This window comes from Salmo trutta, chromosome 5 (genome assembly GCF_901001165.1).
Source record: "Salmo trutta chromosome 5, fSalTru1.1, whole genome shotgun sequence".
In the NCBI taxonomy this organism is placed as follows: domain Eukaryota; kingdom Metazoa; phylum Chordata; class Actinopteri; order Salmoniformes; family Salmonidae; genus Salmo; species Salmo trutta.
The window spans coordinates 38,583,058-38,597,718 of record NC_042961.1 but is presented as its reverse complement, the minus strand read 5'-3'; the positions used below and the strand labels follow the sequence as shown (position 1 = coordinate 38,597,718).

At 42.5% G+C, this 14,661-nt stretch overlaps 1 protein-coding gene across 3 annotated transcripts in view; it reads left to right on the top strand.

Annotated features, from left to right (window-relative positions):
- Nucleotides 1–14,661, top strand: part of LOC115194117 (actin filament-associated protein 1) — a 107,551-nt gene that overhangs the window by 42,132 nt on the left and 50,758 nt on the right. The window contains exon 1 of one of the 3 annotated variants that reach the window (XM_029753504.1): nucleotides 6,501–7,093. The exons of the other annotated variants lie outside the window; for them this stretch is intronic. Coding sequence (XP_029609364.1) covers nucleotides 7,042–7,093 — 52 coding nt within the window. The 5' untranslated portion in view covers nucleotides 6,501–7,041. Of the gene's footprint in view, nucleotides 1–6,500; nucleotides 7,094–14,661 lie in introns of those variants that run through there. 3 annotated transcript variants of the gene reach the window in all.

The following is a 14,661-nucleotide window of genomic DNA, read 5'->3' as shown; positions in this document are numbered from 1 at the left end:
TTGGCTACATAGCCCACACAACTCGAACCCACCAACACACACACACACGCACAAACATACACATCATTTTCCATGGGGCAAGCCAAAGAGGAATTGTTTTCATGAATTAAGGTTTAAGTCGATTATCTTGATTCTACGGAGAGGATGATATAGTGTGATATAAAGAGATGGAGCAGCACCCTGTGTTATGAGATAGGGGACTAATATATTTTAATGTCAGTGACATGACAGTTTCATGGCTACGGTGCATGCAGCAGTGGTGTGTGTGTATCTCTATTAGATTAGATCTCAGTCATGCGGCCAAGCACTGACGTCAACGCTGACTTTCACAAAAGCCCAGATCAGCCAAGAAAGAGTTGACGCAAGAGATACAATCTCAGCATGTGTGTACATACATGTTTAGTTTTAGTTTATTAGGATGCCCATTAGCTACTGCACATGCAGCAGCTACTCTTCCTGGGGTCCACATAAAACATACAAATACATGACAAAGTACAGAACGGTTATAGACAAGGACATTACATTAAAAAATATTTATTTTTTATTTTTTTTAATAAAAAAATAACTGTTTTCGCTTTGTCATTATGGGGTATTGAGGAAAACATTTAATTGAATCCATTTTAGAATAAGGCTGTAACGTAATAAAATGTGGAAAATGTGAAATGGTCTGAATACTTTCTGAATGTATGTCTGTTTTTAAGTGTATGCAAATCGATTATACAAGTGGTTAGGCATTTTCAAAGCACAAATGTTTCTTTTAAAAGACTAGAAGAGAAGTAGTCCATTTCTCCTGAACCTTCAACCATGAAGGACTATCATGCATGTTGTTGATGTTAGTTCTGTGTGTGAAGTTAAGGGCAAGGCGTGCTGCGTTGCTATGAACCTGCTGTAGAATTACTAGGTTCTTTCTTTGCTGCACCTGACCGTATTACCGGGCAGCAATCAAGATGGGACAAGATCAGCGCCTGAACAACTAGAACAGTTGATCGGTGTCAAAAACACAGAATTTATATTTTATAACCGACATACCTCGACCTATCTTCACAAAAACTTTGTCAACATGACTTGACCATGATAACTGACTATCCAATGTTACTCCTGGGAGGGGGGAGGGGAAGGGAGGGGGTCTTTTTGTAGCCATTTCCTAGTGACAGCCTTTGTACTGGCTGCCAGTAGGACCTTCAACAGTTAATTTACACAATCGAGAAAAGTATCAGGTATTTCACCCAAATACGTTTAAGTTTGTTCTATGTCAAATTCCATTTTTCTAATGTTAGATCTTATTTTTTCCCAGTAAGTTTCGATTGCGGGGCAGGACCAAGAGATATGAGAGTGATCCACCCTTGATAGCCCAACAAGGGTGTTGGGAGTCAGTCTGTTTTCATTTCAGTTTAGGCGTTATGAAGAAGCATATAACATTCTTCCAACAGAATTCTCTCCAAGACCTTGAGTTGGTAGAGCTACGTTGAGTCTCATAAGTTCAACCATGTTTCATCATTTATTTCAATGTTACGTTCCTCCTCCAATTTCTGTTTAATATAGTTTGTAGAATGTTTATTTGATAGAATACCCAAGTAAAGATTTGAAATAGTTTTTTTTTGTTACTCCCCAAGTTGTATGCGTTAGTGAATACTTATATACATTTTTGAGGTGCTCAAGGGTCAATCACTTTTATCTCCCTTAAAAAATAGTGTTGAATTGTAGGTATCTGTAAAAATCTTGTTTATCCAAGCCATGTTTTTTACTTTGGTCCTGGAAGTTCTCCAGGTGCCCATTCTTTATAATTGTACATAACGATGTGATGCCTTTTGCGGCCACTGTTTAAATCTGCTATCCTGAATTGCAGGGATGAGGCTGGGGTTATATGCGGGCCAACTCAGCAGTTTGAACTCTCTGTCTAAATGAATTTGCTTAACTAGCCTAAACCATGTCTTAAGAGAGAAATTAATCCACAGATGTGTCTATTGTATATTTCTATGACCATGACCTTATTGCCCCAAATTGTCTGTATGGGTATAGTAGTCTCGATGTCTTTTCATTTGGATTCGTATTCTGAAATGCACCAACACACCAGAGGTCTCGATTGGGCTGACACAAAATAACAATTTAGGTTTAGTAAGGCCATACGCCCACAGTTTTTTTTGGGTAATTGTAATGTTGTATATCTAATTCTTGGTCTCTTACAGTTCCAGATAAACCTTGATATCCGTTTATCCCATTCCCTAAACTGTTTAGGTGGGATTTCTATGGGCAGAGATTGGAACAAATACAGTAACCTCGGCAGGATGTTCACTTTGATTGTTTCAATTCTACTGCGGTTTATCATTATTGATGGTTAACAAAGGTTTTTCCACCTCTTCCACACACAAATTCAAAACAGCAATCCTTCTCTTTCATTATTAGATATTCAATGTGCAAATATGATGATTCATTGTTCAGTGTTGTCATTTCACTTCTCAGTTTGTCCACTTTACCAGTGAAATAGTCATTCAAATGATTGGCTATATCAAAAGGTTTTGTTATAAATGACCCATCAACTTCAATGAAGGGTGGAGATGAATTGTGTATTCTGACCACAATATCATTTAAGGTGCTCCAAAGTATTTTCCATTGTTTTGTATGCCATTTATCTTGTTTTGATATTATCATTTTTTTCATATTTTTTGTCACAAAATGTCTAAATGTACAGTATGTCAACCAATCAGTTGAGCAGCCTGACTTGTTTGCCACCTTTTTTGCATTATTTCTTTGAACCATACCATTTTTCAATTCAACATCGATCGAGGGGGCTCTAACAGTTCTCACAGTTCGTTTCTTAAGAGGCGCATGCATGTCAACAATTGGCAATAATATTTGTACAAATACTCCAAGTGCTTACATCTTCAACAAAAGAGTTCTGAGAGAACATTTTGTATGATCTCTCATAAATAACTGTAGGCCCTGCCTTTGGTACTTTGGCTTTCCTTGTTATTGACTCAATGTTATGGTCACTAGTACTACAGCCAGTGGGAACTGATATTGCTTTGGACCAAAGCTCTGCAGCGTTAGTGAAGATATGATCTATACCAGTGGATGTCACAGATCCAACACTATTTGAATACACTGTACTTGGTTGGTTGAGTGATAACCTGGGTCAACGTACAGTACCAGTCAAACGTTTGGACACAACTACTCATTCAAGGGTTTTTCTTTATTTTTACTATTTTCTACATTGTAGAATAATAGTGAAGACATCAAAACGATGAAATAACACATATGGAATCATGTAAACTCAGCAAAAAAAGAAACGTCCTCTCACTGTCAACTGCATTTATTTTCAGCAAACTTAACATGTGTAAATATTTGTATGAACATAACAAGATTCAACAACTGTGACATAAACTGAACAAGTTCCACAGACATGTAACTAACAGAAATGGAATAATGTGTCCCTGAACAAAGGGGGGGTCAAAATCAAAAGTAACAGTCAGTATCTGGTGTGGCCACCAGCTGCATTAAGTACTGCAGTGCATCTCTTCCTCATGGACTGCACCAGATTTGCCAGTTCTTGCTGTGAGATGTTACCCCACTCTTCCACCAAGGCACCTGCAAGTTCCCAGACATTTCTGGGGGGAATGGCCCTAGACCTCACCCTCCGATCCAACAGGTCCCAGACATGCTGAATGGGATTGAGATCCGGGTTCTTCGCTGGCCATGGCAGAACACTGACATTCCTGTCTTGCAGGAAATCACGCACAGAACGAGCAGAATGGCTGGTGGCATTGTCATGCTGGAGGGTCATGCCAGAATGAGCCTGCAGGAAGGGTACCACATGAGGGAGGAGGATGTCTTCCCTGTAACGCACAGCGTTGAGATTGCCTAGAGATTGCCTCTTAACGACCATTCCACAGATACATGTTCATTAATTGTTTACGGTTCATTGAACAAGCATTGGAAACAGTGTTTAAACCCTTTACAATGAAGATCTGTGAGGTTATTTTGATTTTTATCAAATTATCTTTGAAAGACAGGGCCCTGAAAAAGGGACGTTTCTTTTTTTGCTGAGTTTAGTAACGTAAAAAGTGTTAAACAAATCAAAATATATTTTGGGTTCTTCAAAGTAGCCACCCTTTGCCTTGATGACAGCTTTGCACACACTTGGTGTTCTCTCAACCAGCTTCTCCTGGAATGCTTTTCCAACAGTCTTGAAAGAGTTCCCACATATGCTGAGCACTTAATGGCTGCTTTTCCTTCACTCCGCAGGCCAACTCATCCCAAGCCATCTCAATTGAGTTGAGGTCGGGTGATTGTGGAGGCCAGGTCATCTGATGCAGCACTACATCACTCTCCTTGATCAAATAGCCCTTACATAGACTGGGGATGTGTTGGGTCATTGTCCTATTGAAAAACAAATGATAGTCCCACTAAGCGCAAACCAGATGGGATGGCGTATCGCCGCAGAATGCTGTGGTAGCCATGCTGGTTAAGTGTGCCTTGCATTCTAAATAAGCCACAGACAGTGTCACCAGCAAAGCACCATCACACCACCTCCTCCATGCTTCATGGTGGGAACCACACATGCAGAGGTCATCCTTTCACCTACTCTGTGTCTCACAAAGACACGGCGGTTGGAACCAAAAATCTAAACATGTCCATTGCTCGTGTTTCTTTGCCAAAGCAAGTCTCTTCTTCTCATTGTTCTTTTAGTAGTGGTTTCTTTGCAGCAATTCGACCTTGAAGGCCTGATTCACAAAGTCTCCTCTGAACAGTTGATGTTGAAATGTTTCTGTTACTTGAACTCTGAAGCATTTATTTGAGCTGCAATTTCTGAGGCTGGTAACTCTAATGAACTCTAGGTCTTCCTTTCCTGTGGCGGTCCTCATGAGATTCAGTTTCATCATAGCGCTTGATGGTTTTTGCGAATGCACTTGAAGAAACTTTCAAAGTTCTTGAAATGTTCTGGATTGACTGACCTTCATGTCTTAACGTAATGACGGACTGTTGTTTCTCTTTACTAATTTGAGCTGTTCTTGCCATAATATGGACTTGGTCTTTTACCAAGTAGGGCTATCTTCTGTATACCACTCCTACCTTGTCACAACACAACTGATTTGGCTCAAATGCATTAAGAAAGAAAGAAATTCCACAAATTAACTTTTAACAAGGCACACCTGTTAATTGAAATGGATTCCAGGTGACTACCTCATGAAGCTGGTTGAGAGAAATCTGTCATCAAGGCAAAAGGTTGGCTACTTTGAAGAATCTCAAATCTAAAATACACTTTTTTTGGTTACTACATGATTTCATGTGTTATTTCATAGTTTTGATGTCTTCACTATTATTCTACAATGTAGAAAATAGTAAAAATAAAGAAAAACCCTTGAATGAGAAAGTGTGTCCAAACTTTTGACTGGTACTGTGTGTGCACACTTGAGGGTGTGCAGTCAAACAAGGTTGAAGGTTCACACCTTGCATGGTCACACTATAGCTCATATCCTTTCTAACACACACATGCACACACACCTCCAATTGGCCCATCCGTTGCACCACATCTTTAACACTATAATCAGTGCAATCAGGCCATTCGTTTACTACCCTAAAGCTCAGTTTCCTCCCTGAAGCAACATTTGTGGTTTTCTTTCACACTACCTAGTCTGCTCTCAACTCAAGAAGCACTCCTCCCACTATTGCAATTAACCCACGGTAGGTGCATCTGGACTGCATACCATAATACCCTGCGTACCATAATGAACACTAGCTGTAAGGAATGCCATCTCGGGTCTACTAGGGCCTTAAAAATACTCTACATTATTGACAACCTGTGTCTTGCTGTGTTTTTGTTTTCGCTTGACTGTTTGTTGGAAAAGAAAAATGAGATGAAAATCCACAGGGCTTCTTGTTGAGGATTTTACCACATTGTTTTGACAGCCCTGCCCAAAGAAATCAGCTCCTACCCCAAAATGTGTGTGGTCCTTTTCTGACAATTTTTACCAAACCCAAACCTCTAATCTACTAACATACAGTAGAAGTGAAGGTTAGGTCGGTTTGTTTTTGCATAGCTAGGCACACACCCTCAAGTGTTTAGTTTATAGTCCAGAAAAGCCTTAATTACATATGATTTCGTTTCAATGTGTCAATTTACACATGGTAAAACTTTTCAGTTCTGAACCAGCGTTTCTAGGCTACAGCCTACCTAAACTATGCAATACAGCAGACCTTGTTTTGTTGAGTCTGAGTTGGGTGAGGTATTATACAGTATCCCTGTATTTCAACTTGAGCCCCACTCTCACATCTGTCATTGGCTGGCTGTTGTTCTCCCCTCTGGACACAAAACCGTGTGACGGATGCAGTGAGAGACGCGGACGGTCCTTAATTACCTACTATTACCATAAACTGCCGATTTTCCCCCATCCCTAGGGGCGAGCCAGCCTGAGTTCAATAACCCATCTGCCGCTGAGGAAAAGGGGGAGAACTCCGAACTGGGCTAGCCCTGCCTGCCTGGTGTTTTTACATTTTCTTCCCTTCGTTAACTGCACACTGGAATACGAGCCCGAGAGAGAGAGCTGGGCGGAGAGAAAAGGGGTCGCGTCTCACCTTTCAGCAAAGATAGAGAGGGGGAGATATTAGAAAAGTTCAGTCTGCCCTCGGCGCGCTTGCTTGCAAGGCACGACTAGCCCTCTCTTTATTGGCCGCCTGTCAGCACCGTAACAGACTGCAGATGCAAGCATTCAAACAAGATCCGCTCCGTTTCTGAGCTGAGCAGACCATGCAGGCACAGGCAGTTTGAGTAGGTTTTGAAAGAGGGAGGAGGACGGAAGGAAGGAAGCAAAGAGGGAAAAGCCGGAGAAAAGTTTGTAAGGAGACTCGTGACGGAGACGTTGCCGGTTGGTCGTAAAGGGCACCGTGAAGAAAGCCTGTTCAGAGCTGGTATCGCGGGGCAAATCTATCCTCAAAGAAACAGACCAGGGTCCGTCGTTGGCCGCTGACCCGCGGAGAGAGGGATTTTTTATTGATATTCGACAGCTGCCGGGCACTCGCCTGCTTCTGTTTGCTGGGATTTAGATGCGTTGGGAAGCCACCATGCGGAGCGATCCCATTTTGTTCGCTTCCAGGGGTGAGTGTATTCAAACGTCAGCATGCGCTTTTTTCACGGCTTCAACAGCTGGCCACTGTAAATATTGATATGTATCTGACACATCCATTTGCAATCTCCCCTTGAGAGCTGCTGGTTTAAAACGAAACGAGTTCAATAGCCAACACACTTACTGGAAGTGAAAATATAATTATATATAATTCATTGATGATGCATTAGACTAGGCCTGTTATTGTATAATAACAATGTAACCGTTATATCCTAATAATAAACAATGCATTGTTGCTAATCATCACCCCGCATTGTAAATTGTCATTGCAGCTTTGCTATAATGAAAACTCATTAAATGAATTATTCTGTGTGCAGTTATAATAATAGTTCCCCTCATAACAGAGAAAGCGAGAGGTTTGCCGCGAGCTGGAGCCTGGAAAGATTGCTGGCCACCGCTGGCTCCTGACAGTGTCATTAGGGTCGTGGTTTTGTTGTCCATGGAATTATGCGTCGCGACTAGAGAGTAGTGGGTGCAACCTGAGCCCTCCCCGCCCTCTCCCCTTTCTGACCCCGGGCAACACTGATGAATAGGAGCCCTCTCAGCGTCCAGGCAGTCCCGCATGATAATCACTGGATTGTGCCCTCGCTGGGCGCAGCTGCCGCCCGCTGGCGCGGGACGAGGTGACCAGCGACCGCTTCTTTCCAGGGGAGCGCACTTGGAGTTGCTACAGTTGGTTTACTTTTGGTTTACAGTTAGTTTACAGTTAGTTTTACGAGCTCATTGATTTGGGTGGTTTACTTTTGTTGCTATACCACCAATTCAATCAGGGCATCATAGTTTATAATATATCATAACAGTCATGGAACGCTTTTGTTTATGTTCCAATGTTATTCTAAATTAGATTTTGGTCTCCGGTAAGGTTTAATCTTTACAAATTAAGCAATTTTTCGATGATATTACTTACACAAATGATCGTGGTGGTGTCTCTCAACTCATCCGTTACATAGGCCCACATACCTAAGGTCAACCTGGAGGTAATGTAAGATTTTCCCTGAGGTCAACAACATAGTCGTGGTATGACAACACCAAGTGGCTCCATATCTCTTGTTTCTCTGCAGGAGACCGTGTCCCAACAATAACAAAACCTGGCTCCTCTGCTACCCTCCTACCCTCCTCTATCCTCGGGTTGGCAGCTGCGTGGTATCAGGTAGCTTGGCAATTTATCGCAGCTTAACGTTTGGTAGGGTCACCGACAGACATCCATTGTGTAGTAATGCTGTAATCTCATCTCCATGCCACATGAGAATGTGGGAAGTGTGTTTTGGCTCAAGGGCTGGGACATGGAGAGGGTGTTTTTAAGTTTTGCCTTGTGATCATCCTATCCACAAGTGGGGGGTACTAGCAGCAGGCAAACTTGGCAGTTGGAAAGAAATCACTTTCTCTCCCTGTTTCTAAAACTCTTACTTGGTGCCATTTTGGGGGCAATATGAATGGAGTGTTAATGTGTTTATTATCGTAGTTTCCCCTCGGTCGGAAACCCTCAGACGATGTGGCTTTAATTGGCACCGCGTTGGGTGCCTGTGATGTGGCCATGGTGTCAGCAATTTGGCCCCCTTCGTTCGTTGGCCCATTTGGTTCTGTTTTAGCGAATGGGAGTCCCCCTCTCTTTTAGAACCCCACTCAGCACCCCAATGATGATGGATTTTTAAAGGCTTTCTTGTGTCAAAAGATAAACGGGACCCCCTTTCAATGGCAGGAAAACCCGATCCAAAGAGGAGGAGAAGAGAGAGGGAAGAAAAATGAGTTCATAATCCCCCCCTTATCAAAGTCAATCTGTCAGTGAACTGGCATGCAGGCACAGAGACTTTAATTCCAACCCTAATTGGAGACCCCTGGCCACCTCTCCATTCCTGCCAATAGCCTTATGCACATTGGAAAACCATCATGATGAAGAGCCATATGTAGACTTATATAAGACTTGTGTCATACAGTGTGACTGTCATGCATTGTGACTGTCATATGGTGTGGCTATCATATAGTTTGACTGTGCCTTTATCCAACACAAATCCAAAGCCTTTTGACTTGATACAATTGCATGTGGACAGATTACAAAAACATAAATCGGTAAACCACGATTAGGCTTGATGTAACATTGGTTTTGCAGGGCCATCTGATTTAATTTCCGAATGCACGCAGCATTGGCAATCATAAATAACTACTCTTGCTTTCTTTGGTAATATCCTCAGGGCAATAACCGAAGTTGTTGATCATCTCTGATTATCTCTTAGCCTGATATAAAAGGCTTAGCATCTATAAGAGGATGAGGTGGTTAGCCAGTTTATCTGTTTGGGGTGAAGATAAACATTTGGTCCGGATAGAACCAACACCATCGCGAGAGGGTTTTTGTGGGGTCTGGCATTGCCAAATTGGGGGGGGGGGGAAGAGTAGCTCTTGAGAAAAACACCAACAACATGACTGAAAATGGAACTGATGGAAGAAAGGGTGGAAAGGGGGTTGTGGTCTGTGCTGGGTGGAGTCTAATGGGAATAGATGCTTTTAAATACTGTCTGGTTAGGAGCTGTCAATCAAAGTGGAGCGGTTTCCCTTTGAGCGTCCCACCAGTTAACTTGGCTTTAGGCCAACACATGGATGGCTCTAGCTTTACCACAAACTTGAAGTATGGCATGGGAGCCTAAGTGCTCATCTCATCAACCCTCTTCTGATTCTGATAGACTACATCAGCCACGCTATCCTCTTTCGACTTTCTTTCTTTATTGGTTGAATGCAAATGGCCGGTGACATAACTACAGTCCAGGTTGGGATGGGATGCCATCCCCTGGCACCACCAAGTCTCCTCAGGCCTTCCATTCCTCCAAGAAAGACGAGTCCAACTCGAGATCCAGAGCCTCTAACCACCATCCTCTCCTGTTCTCTTTTCTTTCCTCCATCCCCTCTCAGTGGTGCGCTTTCACATTGAGTGCTCTGTAATTATCCCCTTACACAGATACTGGAGGAGCTTCACTCTTTCTCTCTCGCTCGCTCTCTCCCTCCCTCCCTCTCCATTCCGTCCTACCCTCTCTCTCTCCCCCTCTCCACTGCCTCTCTTTCTCTCTATGAACTACGGACTCTGGTTCCCTTCTCTCAGATGAGGGGTAGGTCTTGAGGTCCAGATCGGTCCGACTCAGATGTTTGTGGTTTGGCACATCTGCTTGTAAAACCACCTGTGTAACTGATAGAGATGATATAGTCCACCGTGATGTTCCCTTGGCATTCCCCGTGGAACCCAGAGCCCTGGTAATTACAGGCCAGGATAGCGAATGCTTGTCTCTCATCATAAGCTAATGCAGCCACTGATCTCATCATCTTACAGTACATGGGTTGGGTTCTCAGGGGAAAGGACCCAGAAGCATGAGTGTTTTATTGAAGGTTTATTCAAGGCTCATTGCGTTTCTATGACCGTGATTTGATATGATATTCACCCTTTTGATTGGGGTGGTCGTGGCCTGCAGGCCGACTCTTGTCTTCACGGAGTTTAGAGGATTATTAAGGTAGAAATATGACGTACAGAACTGGCACGATTCCCTACTCTAAATGACAGAGAATCATGTATGTTCTACATATCACATTTCTATCTGACTTGCTGTGTAATCCAAGGAAAGAGTCCCAGGTTAGCTTTTCTGGGTCAAACAGGGACTCCAGGGAGAGAGTTCCAGGGGAGGTAGCGTGTTTCCCCCGCACTGGGCTTCCTCTCTCTGGGTGTGGGCGTAGGCCGGCTGGAGGAAATGTGCTGACTCAGACCCCGGAGTAAGGCACTCAGTTCACCCCAACGGAGGGGGGGAGGGAGAGAGGGAGGAAGGGAGGGAAGGGGGAAAAGTCCCAATCCAGAGACGAGGGCAGAAGGAGGAGGGGGGGCACAGTTGAGCCAGCTGTAGCGTGTGTGTGTGTGTGTGTGTGTGTGTGTGTGTGTGTGTGTGTGTGTGTGTGTGTGTGTGTGTGTGCGTGCACTGGGGGTTGATATAAGGAGCTGTGTGCAACCAGCGTTGAGCGATGCCCTGTTGTGTGGCGAACGACTGACGCGAGGATGGTAACCATGGCGACGCCAGACCATAAACCACCCCAATTAACTTCACAAACGTCCAACTGCAACATTCTGCCTACAACGCAACAGATTATTTGGCTGTTCCCTATATCCCACAATGACACTCAATATATTGCATTTGCTGATTACCATTGACATTCTATGGAATAGTAAACTCAAGCGTACCTGCACTGCACACAATCTATGTTTGGTGGTCCATGTCCGCAGTGCATTCACTAACCAGCCTGTCATTGGTCCAGGTCTGGAGTATCTTATGCCCATTGGCTCAGTCAACACACAGAGTCTGGGCGGGATCTATCATTTATCATCAGACATCAAAGTGGAGCAGGCTACCACTTGATCCAAAGAACACCAGAGCTCCCTCAGAAGCCTGGCTCGAGTTTCTCAAACAGACATGATGTCAGATTACATAGGCTTTATGATATATGGTCTAGACGAGTAGTTGTAGTACACATGTGGGCGTCGTACGATAGCTCAATACAGACTGCTTATAGGATGGATAATGACGATGCGCTCTCTCATTTGTGTAAATACACCCACTGGTTTTCCTGTATTGTAAGGGTGAGTTTGGGTTGTGTTTGTAGGTTGCCCATCACTTAGGCTACACAATGGTGAAAATAAACAATGAGTGTACAAAAACATTAAGAACACCTTCCTAATATTGAGTTGTGGCACTCATTTTGCCCTCAGAACAGCCTCAATTCATCAGGGCATGGACTCTACAAGGTGTTGAAAGTGTTCCACATGGAAGCTGGCCCATGTTGACACCAATGTTTCCCACAGTTGTGTCAAGTTGACTGGAGGTCCTTTGGGTGGTGGACCATTCTTGATTAAACGCGGGAAACTGTTGATAGTGAAAACCCCATCAGCGTTGCAATTCTTTACACAAACTAGTGCTCCTGGTACCTACTACCATACCTGGTACAAAGGCACTTACATATTTTCTTGACCCTTCGCCCTCTGAATGGCACACATACACCATGTCTCAAAGCTTAAAAATTCTTTAACCTGTCTCCCCTTCATGTACATTGATTGAAGTGGATTTAACAAGTGACATCATTAAGGGATCATAGCTTTCACCTGGATTCACCTGGTCAGTCTGTCATGGAAAGAGAAGGCATTCTTAATGTTTTGTACTCTCAGCGTAGTTATGTACTGCTATATTTAGTTATTATATGACATTTTGAGTGTCTTAATAGAATAGTAAGACATTTTGTTATGGAAAATGCAGGCTATTTAAGGTGAGAGGGAAAGAAAAACATCTGGTTTATGTTCTTGTCCTGAGTTTGTAGCTGTGTGTATTTGACAGTGTCTATCTGTCTCTCATTTACAAATGGTGTCTGTAGCACACCCACCCCTTCTGCTGTGTTTAGTCTGGGGACGTGACAGCCTTTCAACTCAGGACCAGCGCCACACACACACACACTGCCTAGGGCCTCTATCATCGGAGTGACAGGAGAAGGCAGAGTAGTGTTTAAGGACCTGTCAGACATCAAGACACACACACACACACACACACACACACACACACAAACAAAAATAAGAAGGGTACAGTTGAAGTCGGAAGTTTACATACACCTTAACCAAATACATTTAAACTCAGTTTTTCACAATTCCTGACATTTAATCCTAGTAAAAATCCCCTGTTTTAGGTCAGTTAGGATCACCACTTTATTTTAAGAATGTGAAATGTCAGAATAATGGTAGAGAGAATGATTTATTTCAGCTTTTATTTCTTTCATCACATTCCCAGTGGGTCAGAAGTTTACATACACTGAATTAGTATTTGGTAGCATTGCCTTTAAATTGTTAAACTTGGGTCAAATGTTTCGGGCATCCTTCCACAAGCTTCCCACAATAAGTTGGGTGAATTTTGGCACATTCCTCCTGACAGAGCTGGTGTAACTGAGTCAGGTTTGTAGGCCTCCTTGCTCGCACACATATTTTCAGTTCTTTTCAGTTTCAGTTGTGATGGCCACTCCAATATCTTGACTTTGTTGTCCTTAAGCAATTTTGCCCCATCTTTGGAAGTATGCTTGGGGTCATTGTCCATTTGTAAGACCCATTTGCGACCAAGCTTTAACTTCCTGACTGATGTCTTGAGATGTTGCTTCAATATATCCACATCATTTTCCGTCTTCATGATGCCATCTATTTTGTGAAGTGCACTAGTCCCTCTTGCAGCAAAGCACCCCCACAACATGATGCTGCCACCCCCGTGCTTCACGGTTGGGATGGTGTTCTTCGGCTTGCAAGCCTCCCCCTTTTTCCTCCAAACATAACGATTGTCATTATGGCCAAACAGTTCTATTTTTGTTTCATCAGACCAGAGGACATTTCTCAAAAAGTACGATCTTTGTCCCCATGTGCAGTTGCAAACCGCTTTTTTATGGTGGTTTTGGAGCAGTGGCTTCTTCCTTGCTGAACGGCCTTTCAGGTTATGTCGATATAGGACTCGTTTTACTGTGGATATAGGTAATTTTGTACCTGTCTTGGCTGATTTCTTTTGATTTTCCCATGATGTCAAGTAAAGAGGCACTGAGTTTGAAGTTAGACCTTGAAATACATCCACAGGCACACCTCCAATTGACTCAAATGATGTCAATTAGCCTATCAGAAGCTTCTAAAGTCATGACATAATTTTCTGGAATTTTCCAAGCTGTTTAAAAGCACAGTCAACTTAATGTATGTAAACTTCTGACCCACTGGAATTGTGATACAGTGAATAATAAGTGAAATAATCTGTCTGTAAACAATTATTGGGAAAATGACTTGTCATGCACGAAGTAGATGTCCTAACCGACTTGCCAAAACTATAGTTTGTTAACAAGACATTTGTGGAGTGGTTGAAAAATTAGTTTTAATACCTCCAACATAAGTGTATGTAAACTTCCGACTTCAACTGCACTTGTTTAGTCCTTGGCTATGACCCACCTCTCGCTAGAATTTCATTTAAAAAAGCGATTTTCACATCAGTAGTTGTCACCAAGTGCTTATACATGTAAACACAAGAAGGGACAATACATGGAATTTGGTTTCATTCATGTTATGTTTCTTAACAATAAAATGGAACAGAATTACATATAATAGGGATTGAAACCCAGCTTAAAATCCTCGCTCTCGCTCACTCTCTAGAAAAGCTATTTTATTTATTATAGTGATTAAGGAGTAACATTAAAAACAGACTAATATGACCCACCAACATTTAGATAACTATACAGAAAACCCTAAAATTACTGAAATAAGTAAATCAAGTCAATGATGAGAGAGTAGTCAGATGAAATTATAATTGAGCCTAGAGGTTTGCCATGAACCAAGAGATTTTGAGTTCAAATCTCAAGTGAGGTCATGTTGAATAATAATTACTGTATAAATGGACATGCACAATGTAATCATGTATGTCAACGTGTGTTAAATATGTAAGTTGAAAACATTGTATGTTCAAAGCAAGGTTTGTGTCTGTGTGTGTACTTTAAGGTACTGCTTAAGTCGTTTTTT